Source organism: Phocoena sinus, chromosome 18 (assembly GCF_008692025.1).
Source record: "Phocoena sinus isolate mPhoSin1 chromosome 18, mPhoSin1.pri, whole genome shotgun sequence".
NCBI lineage: Eukaryota > Metazoa > Chordata > Mammalia > Artiodactyla > Phocoenidae > Phocoena > Phocoena sinus.
In genome coordinates, this window is record NC_045780.1 from 11,825,536 (window position 1) to 11,849,678 (window position 24,143).

General features: G+C 42.5%; 1 protein-coding gene across 8 annotated transcripts in view; it reads right to left on the minus strand.

Moving 5' to 3' along the window:
- Positions 1–24,143, minus strand: part of DCLK1 (doublecortin like kinase 1) — a 339,558-nt gene that overhangs the window by 82,022 nt on the left and 233,393 nt on the right. For 7 of the 8 annotated variants that reach the window (XR_004346634.1, XR_004346635.1, XM_032610859.1 and 4 more), the window contains one exon: positions 18,275–18,391. Coding sequence is in view for 6 of the 8 variants with exons in the window: in XM_032610859.1 (XP_032466750.1) it covers positions 18,275–18,391 (117 nt within the window). In the remaining 2 variants the exon portion in view is untranslated. Of the gene's footprint in view, positions 1–12,126; positions 12,337–18,274; positions 18,392–24,143 lie in introns of all 8 variants that reach the window. The other variant, XM_032610864.1, reaches the window with a different exon arrangement.

The window sequence follows — 24,143 nt, forward strand, 5'->3', positions numbered from 1 at the left end:
ACGAACACACCTATGTTTTGTTTTTTTGTTTTTTTGGGGGGCAGATTGAAGTAGGAAGCACTGAGAATGCTTTCATTTGCTTGCATTCTATGGTCCTGTCTTTGCTGAATGAGCCTGATGCCTGGGCCTCCTGGCACTGCACTGCCCCGCCAGTGCCTCTAATAGGAAGGGCTCCGAAACAGGCAAGGACTAAAGAACTGTGGGCAGAGGCAGAATCCACAACTAATAAGGCATGGGATCCCCTAGGAGTTGACTGGAAAACAGGCTTTGTGAACATAATATTTTCTTCGCCCACTTTCTACATTACTTTACGTCTTTACATCACTCCTACAGGCTACGCAGATTGGGAAGAAATGAGTAAATGGGAAAGCAAACACAGTACTCACAGTTTTACTTTTGGGACTCTAATCTTACCAAGCCAATGGCACATAAAGAAAAAGAGAAAGTGCACTCCCAGGAAAACAGACGTAGCGATACTCAGCTTAAAAAAAAAAAACAAAGCGACAACAAAAAGCTTGTGTTTACTAAGTATTCATTACGCGTGCATCTCAGTTTATTGAAGACTTATTTTCTATGGACTAGTTAACGCACTTAAACCTTTTATACTGATATACTGGGTTGGCCAGAAAGTTCATTTGAGTTTTCCATAACATCTTCCAGGGAAACCCGAATGAACTTTTTGGCCAACCCAATATATACACATATATGCATATATATACACACACATACACACACACATATTATCTCATTTAACTCTCAGGATAACTCTGTGAGGCAAGCAGTATTAGTTTATAGATGAGGAGGCATAAAGATGATAAGCAACTTGACCAGCAAATACAGGGTGGAGGCTGAAATCTCTGCACTCCTTACCCCCACTTTCCCTACTGCACCGGCCTTCTAACCTGCAGGGAAATCACATAGCTCAACTAGTGATCACAACAGAGTATTCTGAGAGGGGGAGTACTGCATGTTGCTGTTGGAATCCTAACCACCTATGGGGTCAAGACTGGCCTACACCCTACAGAGAGGGTAAGAGGCAGTGAAGCCAGATCTTAAGGATTAGGAGGAGTTTGCCAGGGGAAGGAGGGTAGGGCAGAGGGAAAGCGTTCCAAGGCAAGAGGACCACCTGCTTCATGGCTGGGCACGGAGGAGGGAGCAAGCATGGTGCTTTGAAGGGACCTAAACAAGTCAGCATAGCAGCCAAGTGGAGTTGGAGGGAAGGACCTTACGAATGAGGATGGAGGAGGTGGCAGGGGTCACATAACGCAGGGTTTTGAAATTCAAGTTAAGGAGTTTGGGTTTTATCCAAAGCACAATGAGAAGCCATTGGATGATTTTAAGCTGGAACCCAGGGGATCAGATCTGCATTTTTAAAAGCTCTGAAGAGCTCTTACCCTGTCAAGAATGCTTGAGAGGGGAACAATAATGGCAGCAGGGATACCTCTTAGCCGAATGTCCAGGTAGGAGAGATAGGGGCACATTTAAAAGGTCCTGTGGTCAGAGAGATGGTGTGGCTCCATCTAGGGTAATGCAGTGGAGGTGCAGGGAAATGGAAACATTCCAGAGAGATTTAAGAGGTAAAAACTATCAGATGTGGTTAACTGATTGATTGAAGAGGATTAAGGCTGGAGGTGCATTGAATGAAGAAAGAAAGAAAGAAAGAAAGAAAGAGAGAGAGGGAGAGAAAGAAAGAGAGAGAGAGAAAGAAAGAGAGAGAGAAAGAGAGAGGGAGAGAAAGAAAGAGAGAGAGAGAAAGAAAGAGAGAGAGAGAAAGAAAGAGAGAGAGGGAGAGAAAGAAAGAAAGAAAGAAAGAGAGAGAGAGAGAAAACTTGTGTTGTAGGTTGGTGTCATTTTTCCTGTTGGAGATGAGGAAACAGGTTCAGAGAGGTAACTAGCCCAAAGACGAACAGCTCAAAGGCAGCAGAGCTAGAACTGAGTCTCACTCGCATCTTACTCAAAGAACTGCGCACTTTTCCCATGAGTGGCCTGTCCTGGCACCTCAGGAAATGTCAACGACTCTTGCCCCTGTCTGGAGAGCTGAGGATGTGTAGGCTTCTCTCTCACTGGGGCACTCCAACCCACCTCCTTTATTGACAGCCACTAGGCTCACAGCTTCTACTTGTGTTGCCATCTCTCTGGAGAAATGAAGCTCGAGTTCCAAAAAGTCATCTACAATCACACATTTTTCGAACATGATCTGCCTGTAAGTTGGGAACGACTGCATTCTTAAGGTCAGAGTTCTGTTCACACTCTTCCTCTTGGCCACCTAAAAAGCATCCTCTTGGCAACTTCTTAAAATGGTTCTTGACCTCCAGAAAACATCATACACCTTATGGTTGGATCACTGCTGGAATAATTAATTTCTTTTCATAAGTAAGTTTGACACATGTACTGTGTTCAGTTGTGTTTTAATCCTGTAATACCAGAAGTCCCTGAGTGCCAGTAAAAAAGGGCTTTGTCACTTATTTAATAGAACTCATTAAAATTCAACTAACAAACGGTGTTATTTTACAGAGGCCTGTATTAAATAATTCTTTATTTTGAATGGGAAAAATTCAACTTCATATGGTTGTTTTTAAATGGCCAAGCAGGTCTAACAATTAGTTATCTTAATCGAAGTCACTAACGTCTGAATTACCGAAGTACTCCTCAGATCCACTGCCTTATATCCAGTTCTGGTTTCCTTTGCTCAGATCTGTCTGGGCACATTTTAAACCCTGTATCTTTTGCTCTGCTTGTTACCTCCTGAATGAGAAGTGCTAAGCTTTAGGCTGGCTTATTCTCATATCCTGTGATGATCAATTATATAACCAGACACCAAAGAGCTGTGGAAGAAATCTGTGGGGCTGACTTCCACCATCTTTAGTCCATGTCCCTCTCAGGGGCACCTCAGCCTATCAGGGACACTACAGCTTGAATCTGTCACAGCACAGCACTCCCCATGAAAGATCCGACCTCACCTCATACTTCATCATTTCAGATGGATGGTCCCACTCTACTCACTGGAGCCATGAATTCAGGATTCTGTAATCAACCAGTCAGCACACACGGCGTGAACTTACCACGTGCCTGGCTCTGCGTAGTGTTCCCTGTCTCCCAAAACTTACAATTGAATATGAAAGTTACTAAAAAAAACTCTAGAATTGGGAAATACTTGGCTTCCTTGTTAGAATTCATTGCTTCTTTTAAATGACTCTAAGCTCATGTGTATGTTATGTTAGCAAACCCTTTGTGAATTTAAAGGGTTTCTTCCCTTTACAGTTTCGTTGGTAACAGGCTCAGACAGCAAGTGAAAACTAAATGTTAAAAATGCCTCAAACTGGTCCCAAAGTTAGAACAATCTCTACGCAAGGCTATCTCATTACAAGGTGACTAACCTTTTGGACTTGAAAACCGATCTTGCTGTTTCCCTATCTGCTTTTTGCACTTAAGATGGCTCATTTATTTATGCCACTGCACTTGCAGGCAGGAGAGGAGGGATCGAGTTTGCATGTCTATGGGTCTATGTATCCGACTGTGTGTTCAGGGGGCGGTGATTCAGGCATGCTGCCCAGGAGATCTGGCTGCTTGCCCTAGACTTTCCCTCTCTCCCTGATCGTGGAGGAGGCTGTAGATACTCTAAAATATGTTTTCCCAGCCCTTGTCCATTGCCTGCCACATTACTAAGAAAACAAAAAAGAAAAAAAAGCAGATGGAGTCAACTGAGGCAAAGAGAAAATAGACAAGCATCTAATGGGTGGGGGAACTCTTGAGAATAAATTCTTTTTTCCTAATTTTATCTTCATAGGTGCTCACCTCATAGGTGAGATGGAGCCCTAATTTTCTCCATTTGCCTGCATTCTCTTAAACTGAGACAATGGGTCCAATTCAAAGGGACTATCTTATCTATTGAGAACAATGGCAAGTGGGGAGGTCAACAGAAAACAGTGGGGATGGAGAAAGGAACATGGCTCTATGAATTAATTATTTAATAAATATTTACAAAAAGGCCCTTGCACCTCAGGAAGTCTAAGCAACTTGAAAAAATCCTATTGTTCCTCAATTCACTCATCTGGTCAACATTTACTTAGTAGTGACCATGAACTTGAAGGCATGGTAGGATGTGAAAAGAACACATGCCCTCAGAAACCTTAAGACTTGGGAGGGTAATACAGCACGTCACCTGTAGCCCAGGAGCCAAATCAACTGTCACAGGTCTGCGGAGGTGGGAAAGACCCTCACAGAGGTCGGCGGGGCCAACCTGGTGGTGTGCGCTTTTGACCAGAAGTGACAAAGGAAGGCTTCTAGAAAGTGATAGGAATAAAGGTAGGAGGTGGAAAAGTCCAAGGAGTATCTGGTGGAAATTTAAGTTGGTTTACAGGCTGGAGCACAAGTCCAGAGAAGACAGGGGAGATACAGCTGGAAAGGAAGACTGTGGCCAAATCAAGACAGTTTTTCATCTGAGAATAGAGTCCAGACTTTATTTAGCAGACGGTAAGTAATGGCAACAGGTCTGACATCAGTGCGCAGGGCAGATGTAAGGGGCAGAGAACAAAGACAGGGAGGAGGCCAGCTAGCAAGTGGCTTCTGCAGCTGTGAGAAAGCAGAGTCCTAGGACAGCAGAGGAAGAGCCACAAAGACTGGTGATCAACGAAACGTGGAAGAGGAGGGGGAAAAGGAGTCAAAGACGATTTCAGGGTAAAAGGAAAGAGATCTCTAATTCAACAATAAAACAGAATCATCTGGAGTCCTCTGATTTAAAATTATGAAAATGTGTCAGCTGGGATCCCAGAATACGCCGTGGTTACTATGAGGGAATCAGGCACTTAAGGAACCAAGGATCAGGGCGGATGAGGGTCCTGGGACTGATGGGCTCTGGGTACTCTGCCCACACCCTACCAGGTATTGATTGCAGGGCAGCCTCTCCTTGGAGTTTAGCCTGGGAGTCAGCCCCGGGTCAGTCCCATAATGACCCCCTGGGAAAACATGCCCCCTGAAATGGACCTTGCACAGGTCACCAGTGGTGTCCTCGCTGCCAAATCCTATGACCTAGCTCCAGTTCTCATGACCTCCCTTCAGTTTTCATGCTACTTGCCCTCTTAACATTTCTGCCTCTTCCTCCATCTCAAAACTTTCTGCCCCTTTGACTTCCGTTACTGCATTCTCATTGTCCCCTTGTCTCTGCTGATGTGTTGGTTTTTTTTTTTTGCAAGACAGACAAATGAGTTTTTTTTTTTTTAAATCTTTATTGGAGTATAATTGCTTTACGATGTTGTCTTATTTTCTGATGTATAACAAAGTAAATCAGCTATATGTATACATATATCCCCTCCCTCTTGCGTCTCCCTACCTCCCACCCTCCCTATCCCACCCCTCTAGGTGGTCACAAAGCACCGAGCTGATCTCCCTGTGCTATGTGACTGCTTCCCACTAGCTATCTATTTTACATTTGGTAGTGTATATATGTCCATGCTGCTCTCTCACGTCGTCCCAGCTTACCCTTCCCCCTCGCCATGTCCTCAAGTACATTCTCTACATCTTTATTCCTGTCCTGCCCCTAGGTTCTTCAGAACCTTTATTTTTATTTTTTAGATTCCATATATATATGTTAGCATATGGTATTTGTTTTCCTCTTTCTGACTGACTTCACTCTGTATGACAGACTCGAGGTCCATCCACCTCACTACAAATAACTCAATTTTGTTTCTTTTTATGGCTGAGTAATATTCCATTGTATATATGTGCCTCATCTTCTTTATCCATTCATCTGTCGATGGACACTTAGGTTGCTTCCATGTCCTGGCTATTGTAAATAGTGCTGCAATGAACACTGTGGTACATGACTCTTTTTGAATTACGGTTTTCTCAGGAAATATGCCCCATAGTGGGATTGCTGGGTCATATGGTAGTTCTATTTTTAGTTTTTTAAGGACACTCCATACCGTTCTCCATAGTGGCTGTATCAATTTACATTCCCATCAACAGTGCACGAGGGTTCCCCTTTCTCCACACCCTCTCCAGCATTTATTGTTTGTAGACTTTTTGATGATGGCCATTCTGACCTATGTGAGGTGATACCTCATTGTAGTTTTGATTTGCATTTCTCTAATGATTAGTGATGTTGAGCATCCTTTCATATGTTTGTTGGCAATCTGTATATCTTCTTTGGAGAAATGTCTATTTAGGTCTTCTGCCCATTTTGGGATTGGGTTGTTTGTTTTTTTAATATTGAGCTGCCTGAGCCGCTTGTATATTTTGGAGATTAACCTTAGTCAGTTGCTTCATTGGCAAATATTTTCTCCCATTCTAAGACTTGTCTTTTCGTTGTGTTTATGGTTTCCTTTGCTGTGCAAAAGCTTTTAAGTTCCATTAGGTCCCACTTGTTTCTTTTTGTTTTTATTTCCATTTCTCTAGGAGGTGGGTCAAAAAGGATCTTGCTGTGATTTATGTCATAGAGTGTTCAGCCTCTGTTTTCCTCTAAGAGTTTTATAATGTCTGGCCTTACATTTGGGTCTTTAAGCCATTGTGAGTTTAGTTTTGTATACAGTGTTAGAGAATGTTCTAATTTCATTCTTTTACATGTAGCTGTCCAGTTTTCCCAGCACCACTTATTGAAGAGGCTGTCTTTTCTCCATTGTACATTCTTGCCTCCATTATCAAAGATAAGGTGACCATATCTACGTGGGTTTATCTCTGGCCTTTCTATCCTGTTCCATTGATCTATATTTCTGTTTTTGTGCCAGTACCATACTGTTATCATTACTGTAGCTTTATAGTACAGTCTGAAGTCAGGGAGCCTGATTCCTCCAGCTCCATTTTTCTTTCTCAAGATTGCTTTGGCTATTCTGGGTCTTTTGTGTTTCCCTACAAATTGTGAAAATTTTTGTTCTATTTCTGCAAAAACATGCCATTGGTAGTTTGATAGGGAATGCACTGAATCTGTAGACTGCTTTGGGTAGTAGAGTCATTTTCACAATGTTTATTCTTCCAATCCAAGGATATGGTATATCTCTCCATCTATTTGTGTTGTCTTTAATTTCTTTCATCAGTGTCTTCTGGTTTTATGCATACAGATCTTTTGTCCCCTCAGGTAGGTTTATTCCTAGGTACTTTATTCTTTTTGTTGCAATGGGACTGTTTCCTTAATTTCTCTTTCAGATTTTTCATCATTAGTGTATAGGAATGCAAGAGATTTCTGTGCATTAATTTTGCATCCTGCTACTTTAGCAAATTCATTGATTGGCTCCAGTAGTTTTCTGGTAGCATCTTTAGGATTCTCTATGTATGGTATCATGTCATCTGCAAACAGTGACAGCTTTACTGCTTCTTTTCCGATTTGGATTCCTTTTATTTTTTATTTATTTATTTTATTCCTTTATTCCTTTTTTCTTTTCTTATTGCTGTGGGTAAAACTTCCAAAACTATGTTGAATATTAGTGGTGAGAGTGGACAACCTTCTCTTGTTCCTGATCTTAGAGGAAATGGTTTCAGTTTTTCACCATTGAGAACAATGTTGGCTGTGGGTTTGTCATATATGGCCTTTATTATGTTGAGGTAAGTTCCCTCTATTCCTACTTTCTGGAGGATTTTTATCATAAATGGGTGTTGAATTTTGTTGAAAGCTTTTTCTGCATCTATTGAGATGATTATATGTTTTTTCTCTTTCAGTTTTTTAAGATGGTTTATCACACTGATTTATTTGCATATATTGAAGAATCCTTGCATTCCTGGGAAAAACCCCACTTGTTTGTGGTGTATAATCCTTTTAATGTGCTGTTGGATTCTGTTTGCTAGTATTTTGTTGAGGATTTTTGCATCTATGTTCATCAGTGATACTGGCCTGCAGTTTTTTTTCTTTGTGACATCTTTGTCTGGTTTTGGTATCAGGGTGATGGTTGCCTCATAGAATGAGTTTGGGAGTGTTCCTCCCTCTGCTATATTTTGGAAAAGTTTGAGAAGGATAGGTGTTAGCTCTTCTCTAAATGTTTGACAGAATTCGCCTGTGAAGCCATCTGGTCCTTGGCTTTTGTTTGTTGGAAGATTTTTAATCACAGTTTCAATTTCAGTGTTTTTCATTGGTCTGTTTATATTTTCTATTCCTTCCTGGTTCAGTCTTCCAGGTTGTCCATTTTATTGGCATATAGTTGCTTGTAGTAATCTCTCATGATCCTTTGTATTTCTACAGTGTTAGTTGTTACTTTTCCATTTCTAATTCTGTTGATTTGAGTCTTCTCCATTTTTTTCTTGATGAGTCTGGCTAATGGTTTATCAATTTTGTTTATCTTCTCAAAGAACCAGCTTTTAGTTTCATTGACCTTTGCTACTGTTCCCTTCATTTCTTTTTCATTTATTTCTAATCTGATCTTTATGATTTCTTTCCTTCTGCTAACTTTGGGTTTTTTTCTGTTCTTCTTTCTCTATTTGCTTTAGCTATAAGGTTAGGTTGTTTATTTGAGATTTTTCTTATTTCTTGAGGTAGGACTATATTGCTATAAACTTCCCTCTTAGAACTGCTTTTGCTGAATCCTATAGGTTATGGGTTATCATGCTTTCATTGTCACTTGTTTCTAATGACAAATGTCCTCTTTGATTTCTTCAGTGATTTCTTGGTTATTTAGTAACGTATTGTTTAGGCTCCATGTGTTTGTGGTTTTTTTGTTTTTTTCCCTGTAACTGACTTCTTATCTCACAGCATTATGGTCAGAAAAGATGCCTGATACGATTTCAATTTTCTTAAATTTACCAAGGCTTGATTTGTGCCCCAAGATATGATCTATCCTGGAGAATGTTCCACAAGCACTTGAGAAGAAAGTGCATTCTGTTGTTTTTGGATGGAATGTCCTATATCAATTAAGTCCATCTTGTTTAATGTATCACTTAAAGCTTGTGTTTCCTTATTTATTTTCATTTTGGATGATCTGTCCATTGGTGAAAATGGGGTGCTAAAGTCACCTACTATGATTGTGTTACTGCCGATTTCCCCTTTTATGGCTGTTAGTATTTGCCTTATATATTGAGGTGCTCCTATGTTGGGTGCATAAATATTTACAATTGTTATATCTTCTTCTTGGATCGATCCCTTGATCATTATGTAGTGTCCTTCTTTGTCTCTTCTAATAGTCTTTATTTTAAAGCCTATTTTGTCTGATATGAGAATTGCTACTCCAGCTTTCTTTTGATTTCCATTTGCATGGAATATCTTTTTCCATCCTGTCACTTTCAGTCTGTATGTATCACTAGGTCTGAAGTGGGTTTCTTGTAGACACCATATATACGGGTCTTGTTTTTGTAACCATTCAGTAAGCCTGTGTCTTTTGGTTGGAGCATTTAATCCATTCATGTTTAAGGTTATTATCGATATGTATGTTTCTATTACCATTTTCTTAATTGTTTTGGGTTTGTTTTTGTAGGTCCTTTTCTTCTCTTGTGTTTCCTGCCCAAAGAAATTCCTTTAGCATCTGTTGTAAAGCTGGTTTGGTGTTGCTGAATTCTCTTAGCTTTTGCTTGTCTGTAAAGGTTTTGATTTCTCCGTCGAATCTGAATGAGATCCTTGCTGGGCAGAGTAATCTTGGTTGGAGGTTTTTCCCCTTCATCACTTTAAATATGTCCTGCCACTGCCTTCTGGCTTGCAGAGTTTCTGCTGAAAGATCATCTTACAGGGATTCCCTTGTATGTTATTTGTTTCTTTTCCCTTGCTGCTTTTAATATTTTTTCTTTGTATTTAATTTTTGGTTGTATTTGTATTTAATTTAGCTTGATTAATATGTGTCTTGGCCTGTTTCTCCTTGGATTTATCCTGTATGGGACTCTCTGTGTTTCCTGGACTTGATTGATTAACTCCTTTCCCATGTTAGGGAAGTTTTCAACTATAATCTCTTCAAATATTTTCTCAGACCCTTTTTTTTTCTCTTCTTCTTCTGGGACCCCTATAATTCGAATGTTGGTGCATTTAATGTTGTCCCCAAGGTCTCTGAGACTGTCCTCGATTCTTTTGATTCTTTATTCTTTATTCTTCTCTGTGGTAGTTATTTCCACTATTTTATCTTCCAGGTCACTTATCCATTCTTCTGCCTCAGTTATTCTGTAATTGATTCCTTCTAGAGAATTTTTAATTTCATTTATTGTGTTATTCATCATTGTTTGTTTGCTCTTTGGTTCTTTTAGGTCCTTGTTAATTCTTCCATTTTCTCCATTCTAGTTCCACGATTTTGGATTATCTTTACTACCATTACTCTGAATTCTTTGTCAGGTAGACTGCCTATTTCCTCTTCATTTGTTTGGTCTGGTGGGTTTTTACCTTGCTTCTTCATCTGCTGTATATTTCTCTGTCTTCTCATTTTGTTTATGTTACTGTGTTTGGGGTCTCCTTTTCACAGGCTGCAGGTGCGTAGTTCCCATTGTTTTTGGTGTCTGCCCCTAGTGGGTGAGGTTGGTTCAGTGGCTTGTGTAGGCTTCCCAGTGGAGGGGGCTGGTGCCTGTGTTCCGGTGGGTGGGGCTGGATCTTGTCTTTCTACTGGGCAGGGCTGTGTCTGGTGGTGTATTTTGGGGTATCTGTAAACTTAGTATGATTTTAGGCAGTCTCTCTGCTAATGGGTGGGGTTGTGTTCCTGGCTTGCTAGTTGTTTGGCATGGGGCGTCCAGCACTGGAGCTTGCTGGCCATTGGGTGGAGCTGGGTCTTAGCATTGAGATGGAGATCTCTGGGAGAGCTCTCACCAGTTGATATTATGTGGGGCTGGGAGGTCTCTGGTGGTCCAGTGTCCTGAACTCAGCTCTCCCACCTCAGAGGGTCAGGCCTGACACCAGACCAGAGCATCAAGACCCTGTCAGCCACACAGCTCAGAAGAACAGGGAGAAAAAAAAAAAGAAAATAATAAAATTTTAAAATTATTAAAATAAAAAATTAAAATAATGATAATAAAGAAGAAGATAGCAACCAAACCAATAAACAAAGCCACCAAGGATAACAAGTGCTAAAAACTATACTAAGATAAACGTAAAAATCAGAAAAAAATCAGTCACAGACAGCAAACCCCAAGTCTACAGTTGCTCCCAAAGTCCACTGTGTTAATTTTAGGATGCTTCATTGTCTATTCAGGTATTCCACAGATGCAGGGCACATCAAGCTGATTGTGGAGCTTTAATCTGCTGCTTCTGGGGCTGCTGGGAGAGATTTCCCTTTCTCTTCATTGTTCTCACAGCTTCTGGGGTCCAGCTTTGGATCTGGCCCTACCTCTGCATGTAGGTCGCCTGAGGGTGTCTGTTCTTCGCTCAGACAGGACGGGGTTAAAGCAGCGGCTGATTAGGGGGTTCTGGCTCACTCATGCCGGGGAAGGGAGGGGTACAGTAGTTATAATTGTACTGCTGGATGAGCCTGTGGCGGCAGAGGCCAGTGTGTGTTCAGCCTGAGGCGTGCCGTGTGTTCTCCCAGGGAACTTGTCCTTGGATCACGGGACCCGGGCGGTGGCGTGTTGCACAGGTTCCCCGGGGGATGTGGAGAGCAACCTGTGCTTGCACACAGGATTCTTGGTGGCTGCAGCAGCAGTGTTAGCATTTCATGCCTATCTCTGGGTTCCAAGCTGATAGCTTTGACTCACACCCATCTCTGGAGCTCATTTAGGTGGTGCTCTGCCTTCTGCAGGCAGACAGGGGAAGAATCCCCTCTCCTCGCGCACCCCAAAACAATGGTCTCTTGCCTCTTAGGCAGTTCCAGACTTTTTCCTGGACTCCCTCCTGGCTAGCCGTGGCACATTAGCCCCCTTCAGGCTGTGTTCATGCCACCAACCCCAGTCCTCTCCCTGGGATCTGACCTCCGATGCTGGAGCCTCAGCTCCCAGCCCCCGCCCGCCCCAGCAGGTGAGCAGACAAGCCTCTTGGCCTGGTGAGTGCTGGTGAGTGCCAGTCAGCACCGATCCTCTGTGTGGGACTCTCTCCGCTTTGCCCTCCGCACCCCTGTTGCTGCGCTCTCCTCCGTGGCTCCGAAGCATTCCCCCTTGCCCACCCGACGTCTCCGCCAGTGAAGGGGCTTCCTAGTGTGTGGAAACTTTTCCTCCTTCACAGTTCCCTCCCAGAGGTGCAGGTTCCGTCCCTATTCTTTTGTCTCTGTTTTTTCTCTTTTGCCCTACCCAGGTACACAGGGATTTTCTTGCCTTTTGGGAAGTCTGAGGTCTTCTGCCAGCGTTCAGTAGGTGTTCTGTAGGAGTTGTTCCACATGCAGATGTATTTTTGATGTACTTGTCGGGGGGAAGGTGATCTCCGCGTCTTACTCCTCCGCCATCTTGAAGGTCCTCCTGATGTGCTCTTATAACTGCAGATGTTCCCCGTGGTTCCATTTTCATCCTTATCCTTACAAATCTCTCCTTGGGATGAGGGGAGAGGTATTTTACATTTCTATTATTTAAATCACTATTATATGCCAGGGTCTCTCAAATACACATTGTCAGCTCACATCTGACTTACACACCGTCCCTCACTACTTGCCCACTGATGCTTCCGAAGCATCTCACATGGGACAGTTCTAAAATGGGACCCATTCTCCACCTCTCCTCCTCGATTGGCAAATCTGCTCCACATCTCTGATGCCTCTCTCTTCCTCTGGCCTCATATCCAGTGAAATTCCTGGTTTCATTTCCCTTTTGAAGTCTCCCCCATTTTAAGCATTGTTGTTTAAATTCTGTCCTAACAATTCTTTCCAGGATGACTTCATGGAGCCTTCCTGGCTCTTGGCTCTTCACGTGTAGCCATCCCCTCTACCACTGTACCACTGTTTCCAAAATTCAGATAAAAATCAAATCATGGCCTTACTAAAAATCCCTTTTCACCCCCTAATACCTACAACACAATTATGCCTTCATGGCCCTGTGTAATCTCAGTGCAACCAACTAGGCTACCACCATCTTCTCCCTTTCCTGTAATGCTACCATTCATTTTTATTGGACTAGCCACTGCTCCTTAAACACGCCATATACTTCCATGCCTTTGTGCCTTAACTCTCATTGTTTTCTCAGGTGGTGATGTCCTCCTGGCCCTTCTCCTGGCAAGATCCTTCATGTCCCAATTTATAAGTCTTTTTTCTCTGACCCTATTAATGAGATTTAGCCCCTTCTTTCTCTGGGCTGTCACAGCCCTTACTACACTATCATAGTGTTATATATGTTTGTTTCCCAACTTGAAGACAAGAACTGCAGTTTAATCATCTTTGTATCCTTACAAACTAATACAAGCCTGGCACACAGTAGATGCTCAGGAAATATTTGTTTAATTAACATGGAGCATTAGCAGTGAGGACTTTACAACAGGAGTTGACATACAGTGCTGCCCCCACAAAGACGGTGGGTCAAGATAACCGTTCAAAGTTTGGAGGAGTATCTTTGGAAATACTCACCTGCTGAGAGTGAGTGCTAAGGGCAGTTGATGGGTACAGGGAAAGAGAATGGAAGGAGGATTCAGCTTATATGCAGTAAAAAATTCTAAAAACACAGGGAATGAACCTTCAGCCCTCTTGATTTTCTTGGTGCATTTTGTTTTCAACAATTCTTTTGGAATGCCAAAGCAGAAAAGATCCTCTATAGAAAATACATGGCTGAAATCTCTACACTAAAGGAAAAAGACTGAGCTAAAAAATTAATAGCTAGCAATCTGCCTTTGAAGGTGTTTGATATAAATTTTAACAACTGACAAATTGGACCAGTAAGCTGATTAAAATTCTCTTTGCTTCCCCAGCTTTGATTCTTATCTGCATATGTTGCATAAAATATTTTTATATAACTGTAAAAAAGTAAATTTTGACTAGCATAAATAAAAAGACTTCAGGATTTCAAGAGTCACATACAAGTAAGTTTTAAGCCTGGGAAATATGGAATGATGCTTCTGTCATGGTAGAAGGTCATTAACTAAGGCATCCAGATTTCCCTCTTTCAAATGTTCACTCTTGCAACTCTCACATCACTAGTCCATGGTGGGTTCTTAATGCATATTGAATCAATGAATGGTTGTTGCTATGAGTGTTTCTACCTTAGACTATAAGCTTCTGGAGGGCAAGAAAGTGCATCAGCTCACACTTGGATTGATGAACGTAAGGCACCATGGGGCACTCGGTTATGTTTATCATGATTTGTATAGATAAAGATTCTAAACAGAAGGAGTCACTCTACAAAAAAAAAAAAAAAAAAACTGGCCGTCCATCTAAATGGGAACAAAACTAAAACAAACCCATGTTTTTCTAAGGAATCCAAGAAGAGGTCAAAATTTTGAAATCTCTAAGTTTTTAAGGAGGACTACAGTAATGAAAATTCAAGATAGGTAAATGTGGTTTTCTTATACTTTTAATATTAAGAAAACAATATAAAGTAAAATGAAACCTTATCCATTCTTACTGAAACTGAATGAGTGCACAGAATACTCTTATTTGGGGACACACTTTGTTATAACTTCCCTATGCAGACACAGGAATTTGTTGAAAAGAAATTCACTTTTAAATTACACATTTTATGAGATGTCTGTGTTCAAAAGACAGACACATGAATAAAGATTCAACCCATATTAAACTCTCTTTATGATGCTCATATGTATTCTTGTTCCTTTAAGAAGCTAAAACCCATTTTCCCCATTTCTTAGTGATACCTCATTCAATGGCTCCGCACACAATTGTCTGGGGGCTCCTTATTCTTTTGTTATTAAGACTTCTGGTTTCTTTTCTTCTAGCTCCAATTTGCCTTCTTTGGACCCTTACTGCTACAGAGACTAATAATAATTCAACAGCTATGTGAATTATGTTATCTATAAATTATTTAGGGGGCTTGAACTGTGTGCTTCTTGAGTGGAAGGGCTGTTTCTTTCATCACTGCATTATTAGCGCCTAGCAAGTGCCTGACACTAGCAGGCCTGAACTGGATATTTCTGAATGTCTAAATGAATACCTTACATTAATAAAACACCTCTAACTTCTTCTAGTCCCAAGAAGAGAAATGACTAAGGAGCAAAGACAAGATTTACCAAGCGTTCTCATTCTTATTCTAAGACTGACTTACAAAGGAAAGTTTCTGTCTACCACTGACATACATCCTGAAGTCAGGGTGAATCACTTCACCCCCCAGAATGCTGGTGTCTGGGACTAACGCTCAGGCTTCTGTTGCAAAGGGTTATGGTGTTGTAAATTTCAATCTTAAACTAGGGGCTGCATCAGTTATTTCCTTAAGATCAAAATTTTAATAAGCAGACGTGAAGCAGGTAACAAGAATGGCCAGCCTGCTGTATCCAGAGCACTGGAAGCCCCACGTGCCAGCTCTGAGTTGCCACTATGAATTCTGTGACTCTGGGCCAAGCAGTTCCCCCAGCTCTACGCCTGCTTCCCCATTTAAAAAATAGAGTATATGATTATATAACAAAGAATAATGTCTTGTCTTGCTTGTTGTTGGGAGATTGTTGGGAGGATCAAAATAGATCAAAGAGATAAAAGTTCTATGCAAACCCTGACGTTTCATTTAAATGTAAGCCAACAATATGACCACAAACAACACGGGAACCTACAAATCTTAACTCTGTACGATGCTCCCATCTCCATATCATGCAGGAAGATGAATATTGGAAGTAGAAATTTTAAAACTGAAGGAGAAATCCTTTCAAACTTTAGGTACTTGTGTAAGGGGGAAAAACAAAGATTACTTAATGTTAAGTCAGGTTCATGGCGGAATGGGGCTTGGGACAACATCAGTGTTTAAGGAGTATTAAAGGAAAATTGTTCACTTTCCAGTCCTACGATTTATGGAAAACAATGAAACAGGCTATTTTCAGAAAATTCGGATACAGTCCATATAGAGATAATTCACTGCTCCTTTCCATGGTTTCAAGAGACAAACCTGAGTAGAGACAGGAATCTGGCAGGCGATCCCCTGACATCCAGCATCTGCACTTGGCCCGAAAAGATACATAAACACCACTGGACTTCCTAAACCCTGCGTTTAGGTCCCGGGGAAAGGGAGAGATCTTGGAGTCCCTGGCGTAATCCACTCATTTGCGACCGGGTATTGCTGCTCTATAAACCCCCTCTAAATTAGAATCATCCAGAGGAAGGTGGGAAGATTTGATAGCAAGTCAGAATCAAGAGACAGTCATCACATATTATAAGCTCTTATATAACCAGGAAATGATTGTATGATATCTTCTAAATCAAAATGCAAGAAGTTGAAAACTTGATATGTGTAAAAGGCTTATATTAAAGAAAACGTGAGCAGGGCTTTTTAATTAATTTTGGCCTAAAAGTTAAAGATACCTTGACTGAAGTGTTAATTTTTCAAGAACATATTGATTTTAGAATGGATCTGGATTCTGCTTTCTGTATGGAAACGATAACTCCCGGGCATGGCATACCTATCGCACATTACAAGTGATTGCTGGTCAAACCAACCAGGTTCTAAGTATAGCGGAAAAGAGATTCAGGGAAACAACAGAAAATAGAAATGATTGTTTGAATCAATCTATCAATTTTGAAGTAATGTATCCTATGCATTTTAAACTTCTAAAGGAAATGGTTCCAAACGTTGGCGGTGACAAATACAAATACATTTAATACAGTTGCCTGTCTCCTCTTTTGAGTTTCCAAAATTACTTTTGGTAACTGATATATTCATCTTTATTTATAAGATTATAATTAAATACATTTATAAGACTTATATAATCTTGAGAGATGGTGAATAGTAACTATGTGACCAATTAATTCCAAAGTGAAACAATTTCCTAGATTCATTATTATCTTTTTAAGATCAGATTTATGATTCTTTTTTCTTAACTGAAATTTTAGCTTCCTTTTTGAAATAAAATAGGCTCTTCACTATTTACAAGGTTATTTATTTCTGAGCTGCAAAAATTCTCTCTCCCTTTTTTTGCTCTGTATTACCATCTTTTCCTCCTGTAGGCCTCCATTCAGTCTTGGCTGCCATGATTAGACAGCCAGAAAGGGACAGTGGCAGCTCATCGGTGCCAACACAGAGCGAGGAGGTCTTTGCAGACCTGTCTAGGGAACAGCAATAATTAGCAATGCCCCCAGGGGAAGGCAACTCTTAGAGAACTAACATGGGCCCGGTGGTCTAGCTCTCCAGCCAACTAAGAGTCCCTTCTTCCAAGACTGACTTTGGAGGTTTCAATTTTAGCTTTTACGAGGAAAAACAGTATATAGCACCTCCAATTTTAAATAGGGAGGTTATAACTCACACTGGGCAGTGGTGCCAGAGGTAGGCCCTGTAGCCCGCAGCCTAGAGCTCTTTTCACATCCCTCTGGGACCACACTGCTGAGTACAAGAAGGCTTCAATATAGACCCTATAGGTCTTGGTCCCTATTTCTAAGAGCTTCCCTACCTTCATAAAATCAGGTGACAATCACTTTGATGTATGTACCATTTAATAATTCACATTCAACAGTTTATAGCATTTAATAAATAATTCCCTTCCATCGTGAAGTAGACCTTATACCTAAGACCCAAACAAACAAACCGATTCATGTCAGTTTTTTTTTTAAGCTTTTTTTTTTTTTTTTTGGACGTGGACCATTTTTAAAGTCTTTATTGAATTTGTTACACTATTGCTTCTGTTTTATGTTTTGGTTTTTTGGCTGCGAGGCATGTGGGATCTTAGCTCCCAGACCAGGGATTGAACCCGCACCCCTTACACTGGAAGGCAAAGTCTTAACCACTGGACAGCCAGGGAAGTCCCAATTGATGTCAGATTTAAGACCAAAAAAGGAAAAGGTAGGTCTGAGGCGGTCATCCTATAAGTACACATCCTGCTCCAACACCAGCACTAGAGCACAAGGACAGACAGGTCACAGGCCCAGAGTCACTGCAGCTACCCCAGCACCAGTCTCTCCTCACGGCTTTTAGCCCCAGAGCCATGCTGGGGCCAGAGTAAAAAATGTGTTAAACAAAGGCTCAGCAAATATAAACTGTAAATTCCTCACCAGCCAGTCCCAAGAAGAACAAATGCTTTAACAGAGATTTCTGGCGCTGGGGGCCTTTATCCTAAAATATAATTTTTGCAGCAGAAATGATGCAAGTCAGAAGAGTACTTCTATCTGTGGGCAAGTCTGGGTTTTCTGAATCTTTACTAAGTTTTCCCGAACCTGATGCTTTTTCTTACAGCCAACATGCTAGACTCTGGCAAATCTGTTCCACCACTTCAACATGTTCTAAAATTATAAACCGGAATCTACACTCTCTTGAAATCTCACGCTCTGGGCTTCACACACCCTCTGTTCATTGTGCGTCAGAAACAAGGCAGTCCCTGCAGGTTCCTTTGCAGCTTTACCTGAGCTGGTTGATGCCGGGGATTTGCTGCGCCGGGAAGGCCCTGGGCTCTTGGTGGTGCTCCTGCGGGATGATGAAGCTATTTTGGTGTAAGAAGTGGACTTCACCACTCGACATTCTGGGGAAAGAAGAAAGGCCACACATCATTACAGGGTCACGCACATACCATTCGAAATGTACAATAAACCTGGAAGTAGAAATACACAGCCATCCTCGGTCACACGTGCTCCCTGCCGGCCCAGTATGTGTCTATGACGACAGAACCAAAAAAGAAAAAAAAAAAAAAAACAACCAGAAAGGGCACAGTGGGCATCTTAGACAACACAGTAAATACGGTTGTCCCTCTGTATCCATGGGGATTTGGTTCCGGGACCACACACCCCCAGCCACCACCGCCATTGGCTGCTTGGGTCCTGCCCAGGTGGACCTGCAGGAGATACCAATTTCTTTAAAAAAAAAAAAAGAACAAAAACAAACTACACGTATGCACGTATCAGCACAGATTAAAAGGTGGAAGTAAGCAAGAAGCATAACATAATGATATCAGAAGACACGATCAGAACCACCACGTGAACAGTGCCTGAGAGGGTGTCTACGGAGGTTTTAACTCCCAAAACAGATCTTTGGACCATGTGAAGAGGACATCCACTTGGCTCAAGGCTCTGTCCACACAACGGACAACACATCCTGGAGTTTGTCCCAGCCTTTGGACGTTGGTCTGGCCTTTCAGAAGTACATTAGCAACCAAATCAGACGCTGTAATGCTGCCTGCCCACTGGCGTGCTTCCAGTTACATTTTTTTTTTTTTTTTTTTTGCGGTACGTGGGCCTCTCACTGTTGTGGCCTCTCCTGCTGCGGAGCACAGGCTCCGGATGCGCAGGCTCAGTGGCCGTGACTCACGGGCCTAGCCGCTCCGCGGCATGTGGGATATTCCCGAACCAGGGCACCAACCTGTGTCCCCTGCATCAGCAGGCGGACTCTCAACCACTGCACCACCTGGGAAGCCCCCCAGTTACACTTTTACCACGTGTCTGCTCCATGCCAGGTGCTGAGCTCTGCAAGCACGACAGGGAACACACACGGTTTGGGAACTAGAAACACTGCCCACCTGGTAGTCCAGTGTGGAATCTTTTAACCAGCGAGGGCTCTTTTCTGCTAATTTTTATTTTGCGGACCTCACGTTTGAAAAATGTTGGCTTATGAAACAAATTGCATGAAGTAACAATACATTTCTCAGTTTAAACGAAAACCAGGACTATATAACGAGGGCAAGATGACCAAGACTTTTGGTCCTAGGTCCTGAGTGTTTAGAGGTCACATAAATTTAAGATAATAATTTTAAAAGCTCGGTATCTTGTTAGCAGGGATGAATGGGTAAAAGAGAAAGCTACCAGATGGCGCACACGTAATAACACCCATCTGTGAGCTGCAACATGAGTTAAAAAGTTGACTTTAGGGTTTGCTACAGGAGCCAGAGCTGCTAGTTATGGGCCCCACCTACCAGCCGGGGCTCGGGATCAGCAGAATAGAACCAATCTCTCCACACCAAGCTGACATTTTTCCAGCTCCCAGAAAGAAAGTCGGTATTTTCGTCAGGTGGCTAAGTCTTACCAGAGCAAATGTAGGCGTTTTATTTGATTTTCAGAGTATTGAAAAAAACCTTGTGGACTCATGCCATGCTTCTACAGCTTCTCCGGCTTCTCTGGAGCTTAGTTCTCACCATACTATTAATCTATCAAAAGTATTCATTTACTCCTCTGTTTCCCCACCCCCTACTCCCCTGGGTACCACCTAGGCCTGGCATATGGAAAAGGACGGAATAGCTGCTCAGCAAGTATGGGCCCACATTGTTATTGACCTTGTTACTACTTGTGTGAACTCTTAGTATTCATTAGAGTAATCCAACCTCCCATTTTACAGATAAGGAAACTGAGTCTCCGAGAGGCTAAGTGACTTGCATCAGAATCGAAGTCTCTCGGTTTAGTGGCTTCCTCACCACCCCAGGATCTTATGTGGTGGCCTAGGCAGGCTGCTTCATTGTGAATCAAGGCTGGAAAATTGTTATCAGTGCCCATGGTCGAAGACAGACAAGTGGGTGATGGCAGACAATGGGAAGGACGGCAAACAACCACTTCTCGTGTCAACATTAAATTAAAATTTAAATACTAAAGCTGCAATTCAATCAACGTGCTTATTGCATCCCCCCAAAAAAGAAACAATGAACTCTCTTTCAGAAGTGGGATCATAGTGAAGCGATCACTTGGGGGACCATGGAGTCTGAAAGATAACTACAAGTATTACAAACCTCATACCACTTGCCTTCAGTAGAAGAGCGAAGCTTCATGAGTCATACAGGGGATTAGGATAATTCTGAAAGGCTAGGGCTGAATACAGGAAAACAGAAACAAAACAATGATAGTAACTGCTTTTTTTCCCAAGGCCAAAATAAAACCAATCGAAGAAAATTGTACTGCCAAGCCATAAATTATAAAAAAAAAAAAAAAAAAAGACTTCAACCATCTTTCCCATTAAAGTTTAGATTTTAAGTATTTTAAATGGCAATGGTATTTTATGGTGGTAAAAGATGCCGTGAAGGACAAATGCTTCATTCCTTTGGAGAGAATGCCAAAATCTTTGTCAGCTTAAAACCACAATTTAGAAACATTGTGCGTAACATGACGTACACGGCCAGTAAAGTAGAAAACCTTATTTGTTCTCATGAAGGACATTTCAGAGAGTCTGGCAAGGAAGCAGACAGCACCCTGCACCCTCCCCCCTCTTCTGGGGTCATTCGCCTTTGAGGGCAATCCCTTCATTCTGGTATTTTGGGCACTCTCGCATTAAGCGGGCTGCACTTCCTTTGGCTGTGGGGATACTGGACAACACGGACACTTCTTAAGGAGGATGAGATTGAAGGAAGCTTCAGGAGAGTAATTTCTCTGGCTACTGAAGATCACAGCCTACCCAAGTACAGAAAATCAGATGAAGCACATTAACTGGGTCTCTGATGACTGAACCCTCCCCCCCCATAGCAAGCAAGTAAGCAAGCAAGCTCTGATTAAATCTCTGCTTCAGAAAGTCCCTGTAATCATAGTTCTATGAGGGGGAAAGTACCATTCTCCATATGGTCTGTACTAATGTTAGCTTTACAGACGTTCTCAGAATTTGGTAAGACAGAAGTTATGACATTTCCCACCTTCACTCTGGACCCCAACTCAAGAAACAGGCCTTCTGTGATGGCCAGATTTAGAGACAACCCAGATGCGGATGTAGAGGCAGGAAACTGGAGAAGGAATACACTCTTTGGCCACGTTCCCAGTGGCATGAGAACCTCCACGTATGCAGATTCTCCCAACTCAGAAACAGGTGGTAGGTGGGCTGACGTATAACGAAAGGTGCTAAAGAATAGAAATGATTATAGAACTCTACTGGCGGCACCAGCAGTTCACCTGAGCTCACACAGCAGAGATGCTCATGCATTCAAAGGAGCCCACTAGTATCTTTTGGAGAATCTTGAAAGACAAAGGTGATGTCCCCTAAATGCCTAGGCAGCTTTAGTGACATTTTGCACGCTGGCTAGAGGATATCCTTTAAACAAGGAATTTTTTTTTTTTTTTTTTAATTTATTTTATTTATTTATTTTTGTCTGTGTTGGGTCTTCGTTGCTGCATGTGGACTTTCTCTAGTTGCGGCAAGCAGGGGCTACTCTTTGTTGCGGTGCGTGGGCCTCTCATTGCAGTGGCTTCTCTCATTGTGGAGCACGGGCTCTAGGCGCGTGGGCTTCAGTAGTTGTGGCTCACGGGCTCTAGAGCACAGGCTCAGTAGTTGTGGCACACGAGCTTAGTTGCTCCGCGGCATGTGGGATCTTCCCGGACCAGGGATCGAACCCATATCCCCTGCATTGGCAGGCGGATTCTCAACCACTTGCGCCACCAGGGAAGCCCAAACAAGGAATTTTTTACTCCTGTAATATCTTTTTTTATACAGAAATTTATTTTATTCATTTATTTTTGGCTGCATTGGGTCTTCATTGCTGCACACGGGCTTTCTCTACTTGCGACGAGCGGGGGCTACTCTTCACTGCGGTGCATGGGCTTCTCACTGTGGTGGCTTCTTGTTGCGGAGCATGGGCTCTAGGTGCGCAGGCTTCAGTAGTTGTGGCATGTGGGCTCAGTAGTTGTGGCACATGGGCTCTAGAGCGCAGGCTCAGTAGTTGTGGTGCACGGGCTTAGTTGCTCTGCGGCATGTGGGATCTTCCTGGACCAGGGATCGAACCCGTGTCCCCTGCATTGGCTGTAATCTCTTTTTAAAACCAGCAGAATAAAATCACTGTCAGGCAGAGACCTCTCAGTGATCACAACTCTAAATTCAGTTGTTCTGAGCTATTCAGGAGATGGGCAAGTTCATCTAGAAGCATCCGTCATCAGCAGTAGATGCTTTGTGCTTTCTTCTCCATCCTGATTACAAAGACAAGCTTCCTCTTAACTTGGCAAAGGTAAGAAGCCTCCAAATGGAACAATATTCCTCTCTGTGGCTATGTGCAAAAGACAGTTAGGGAGCGCATTTAGTTCTAGAGACTTCTTATAAATATGGTGCAAGCTTGGTCACCAAAAGAGAGCATCTGCAATTCTGGCTCTCTAACTGTCCAACGAGTAGCTCTCACATGTTCATATGCTCTGGGTTGGAAGGAACCCTCCAAGAATATGAAGGTTGTCGATGGTTACCCAATCAACTCTCTGCTCAATTCATGAATATCCTCTCCTACCGTCTCGGTAAGGGGCTGGCCAGCTTCTTCCTGATCACCTCCAGTGCCTGGGGGATTCACCACCTTCTGCCTCAAGGTTTTTGAAGCTCTGACCACCCTGCTCAGCCTCCAGTTTGTCAGCATGGGTGAGCTGAAAGACCAATCCTGGTATGACCTAGGCCAAAGTTTACTTCCTATAGAAACGTGATGATTCTTGAACTTCAGGGCAGTATTACAGGAAAATTCAAATGCTGGAAGGGTTGATCGGCATCTTCCAGGTGCAATGCTCTGATAAGGGCTGAGGTCCATCCTCTTGTTTCTGCACCACCTAGATTCGGAGCCAATCCTGACACTACAGTGAAACTCCCTTCCCTACTGGCAATGGGGTTTGGAACCAGTGTTACTTTCCTAAGCTCCAAATGCAGCAGGTCCAGAATAAAAGCAGTGGAGATCGAAACACTCGAAACCATAGTTTTTAAAAAATAAAGCCTGTAGCAGATTGAGCTGGAAGCAGACATCAGCTGGAGTGGCTTAGCTGGAGAACAAAGTCCCAGAAACTGAGATTTTTAAAGTACCTTCTAAAAATATAGCCACGCGTGTCTAAACCCAGCACCTAGACTGGCCCACCACTTTCAGAACCCCCAGCTCAGGACTCCAGATGGCACACACGTGTTCCCACGTGGCAGGGCTGCTGGCTGTGAAACTAACACGAACCAGCTCTGGAGGCACTTGCTGGCTGAGCGTTGACCCTTTCCATAACCTCTGCAGAAGCTTTTCTGGTGCTGGGATGTTCCGTCCTGACATCTCAAGAGTCACCACTCAGATCTACTGTTTTAATAGCACGAGTGATTCTCTTCCCCAAATACTTTCTTTTCTCCTGATAGTCAAATAAAAGTTAATTTTCCCTAAGTAAGAGCTGAGTGTTACATGGGAGCTGCTCTGCTCTAGGAGATTGCCTGGTAACCCAGGTTCCTGCTATTTTATGTCTGTCACCCCTAAGTGTCTTCCTCTAAGGGCTAAAACAGTCTCCAAGTTTGAGTCCTTGGGGAAAAGAGGGAGGCTTCCAAACATTAGACAGGAAAAGCTGCTTTGTGCCTGCTCCACCAGATCCTCATTTCTTGACACT